Source organism: Gavialis gangeticus, unplaced genomic scaffold, assembly GCF_001723915.1.
Source record: "Gavialis gangeticus isolate Ggan-Ray unplaced genomic scaffold, GavGan_comp1, whole genome shotgun sequence".
Taxonomy (NCBI): domain Eukaryota; kingdom Metazoa; phylum Chordata; order Crocodylia; family Gavialidae; genus Gavialis; species Gavialis gangeticus.
In genome coordinates this window covers 73,482,864-73,485,940 of record NW_017729034.1, presented here as the reverse complement: position 1 = coordinate 73,485,940, position 3,077 = coordinate 73,482,864, and the positions used below count along the sequence as shown (strand labels likewise).

Sequence of the window (3,077 nt, the reverse complement as noted above, 5' to 3'; positions counted from 1 at the left end):
TTTTTTTTTTTTTTTTTTTTAAATATCTTTGGGCTAATAAGACCAGGAAATACTAATGCAAAAATTAGATGCTTGGATGCTGCAAGTCTCAAAGGCACTGAAAACAGGCAGACTGACACTGAACACAAAAGTCAGACTTTGTTGAAAGAGTTAAGCAAATGACAGTTTGGTGTTCACTGTTCTCAGCACACAAAGTCTGTGGTTTCCATTTTGGTCTGTGGGCTGGAATGGTAGCCCTTATGTGAAGGAACTGAGACTGGTACCAAGAGTCCCTCCCCCAGAACACTCACACACAGTGCTTTCTCCAATAGTCTCTTTGTGGCTGGTATGAAGCATCCTTTGTGGTATATAGATGCACTCTATCTGGCTGCCCTCCCTTGCAAAGAGACACTGCAGGACTGAAGTTGGGTGGAAGATGAATTTCACACCAAACGTATGGTAATTCATAAAGCAATGATACTTGATACTCACGCTGTGGACTCCCAAAGCCTTCCAGATAGCAAAGCTGATCAATCCCACTCCACAACAGGCATACAAAGAACCCCACCCCAGGGCTCGCAAGGCCAGTGATGAACCACTCTCTGGTAGTGCAGCTGTGGCAGTAATACCCTGGAATAAAGAAAAAGTAGTGAAGATGAAGTAAGGAAAGGATCCTAAAAAAAATCTAAGCAAGGAAATATAACAGAGTTCTAAGTGTCTGTTTAGCAAACTGTACTAATGAGACATGGTAGTGCTTAACACCAGAGAGCTGAGCTAGAAGAGCGTGGAGCCTCCAATCCTCCACCCTAACCTTCTGAACCAGGGCTTTGATGCCATGTGGCCCCAAAAATGCCACACAGGCAACAGTCCTGCATGAAGCTCTGCAGAGCAAGTAGCTTTTACAAAAGTTTCCCCTGTCCTGCAGAAAGGCCAAACTGCAGCAACAAAAATAGTTTTTAAGAGAAACCTCCCTACCCAAGAATGGATGGCATTTTTGCAGCCTCAAGTGCCCTGATGTAAAATGTTTTCTGGGGATGAGTGATTGACAGGTTGGGGGAGAAGGGGAGATGACTGAGTAGAAGTCGGTAAATGGGAGGTCTAAAAACATCTGCACAGCCCCAGATCCAATGACATCAGAACATAATGATTCCCATAAATTACCCCTGGAATTTCTCTCTTACAGCAGTTTATGTCTGCAGATCTACACTTCTGCTCCAAACATACAATCAGAGAGATGCAGAGAAACATCAGGGACCCATAGATCCTTCAACCTCATATGGAGAATGTACCCCAGTGGGTGGGGGAGTCACATAGAGGGAACTGGAGGAGGCATCACCTAGAAAAGTACTGGAAATGGCTTGGTTGTGTTTTGTTATTGTCTTGGTTCTGGCCCTAGGGCATTGCTTGGATCTTACTTCTGTCACTGCTTGGAACTTACTTCTCTGGAGAATCTACGGAGTGGTAAAACAGAGAAAAGTAATCAATCTCTGCACTTGTCATTCTTGGTCAGAATAATAAGATATTTTTATTCCATTTATCCAGATTCTGAAGCATCAATTTACTAAAGAAATACTGCAATATCATGGAATCATTCAGCTGGGAAAATCATCTCATGCAAAACACAACGGAGCCCCAGTCACAACTGGGGCTTTTGGGTGTCACCATAACATACACTTCCTTGTCCTTTGTATTCAAATCACCCGTTGATAGTTCGCTCTGTGCATGCCCTTTCAAAGGGCCTGATAAAGTACACATTTACCCCAAAAAGCCTATGCATCTGTGATTTGGTTAGTTCAGTGGTGCCCAACCTTTTGACTCCACAGGCTGGATGAGCAGTGCCAAGTTAGTCTGTGTGCCTTCACGGCTGCGCCTGATCTCCCTGTGCAGGGCCAGCCTAGCTGGGGCTGATCCAGCTGTGCAGAGCTTAGAAATTTGGCAGCAGATAAGCAGGGAGTGCTAATTGTCACTGCTCCCTTGCCACCAAATTGGACTTGTGGAGGGCCCTGTGGACCAGGTGACATGTCTCTGAGGGTCAGATCTGGGCTGGGACTGCAGGTTGAGCACCCCTGAGTTAGTCTATAAGGTGCATCTCTACCTGCCTCCTGCCTGGTTTCAAACTAGCACAGCTAGCTACCTCTCTATACATATGCATCTTTGCTAACAGGTGTATATGGAGAGGTTTACAGTCAGCATTAACTAACATTTACCCACAACAGTTGATTAGTATGCTTATCTTCCACAGGATCTGTGACTTCCAGAATATAATTGTGCCATGCCAGATGGCACCCGTGTACAAACTGTGAGTAATTTTTTTTCAAGACTACCTCTGTTCATCTGTATGTACAGACACATACACAAAGGGCATGCTAACAATAAAAAGCCAGAACCTGAGGCTCTTAGTCACCATGCATAGTCTTACTGATTTACCTGGGATTATTTGGGTAAGGGCTCTAGAAATGGGTCCTAAAACTTTCATTACTCTATGAAGCAAAATTCCTGATCAGACTACATGAAAAAGTCAAGACCCAGAGCGTACCTACCTTAACAGTGTTCCCATCCAAGACCTGGTCCTAGAAAAACCTGGACATATTTAATTTACAAACATATGTTTTTCCACTGAACCAATGGTCACATTAGGCATATGCCTAAGTTCTTTCAAGTCTGGGGCCAAAAAATATTTTAAAATATGAAAATTAGCTCTTAGGTTAAAGAGAACTATTCAAAAAATACTAAAAGGCACAAATTTATCGATTAATTGTGCAACAAAGTTAACAAGTGCACACAGGCAGACAAAGTTCTTTGGGTGAATCTGATATCTTTTATTAGACCAACTAAATAGTTGGAGAACAATTTTTAAGCAAGCTTTCGGGTTCAAAAACCCTTTGTCAGGCTAAGGAAGTTTCGGCAGTTGGTGTGTGCTCTTCCTGAAACTTCCTTAGCTGGCTGCATGTGAGACACCCCTACATTAAAAAAAAAATTAATCCCCAAAATTAATAATTTTCCCTCTTTTTTCATTTGTAGGATTTAATTCTAAACACATTTACCTGATTGCAGTATATACACATAAAAGAAAATTCATAGTTTCATAGTTTCTAGGG

General features: G+C 42.5%; 1 protein-coding gene across 1 annotated transcript in view; it reads right to left on the bottom strand.

Moving 5' to 3' along the window:
* TMEM242 (transmembrane protein 242) overlaps positions 1 to 3,077 on the bottom strand; it is a 48,846-nt gene that overhangs the window by 30,224 nt on the left and 15,545 nt on the right. The window contains exon 3 of the mRNA XM_019527413.1: positions 472 to 609. Within this exon, the coding sequence (XP_019382958.1) occupies positions 472 to 609 (138 nt within the window). The remainder of the gene's footprint in view (positions 1 to 471; positions 610 to 3,077) is intronic.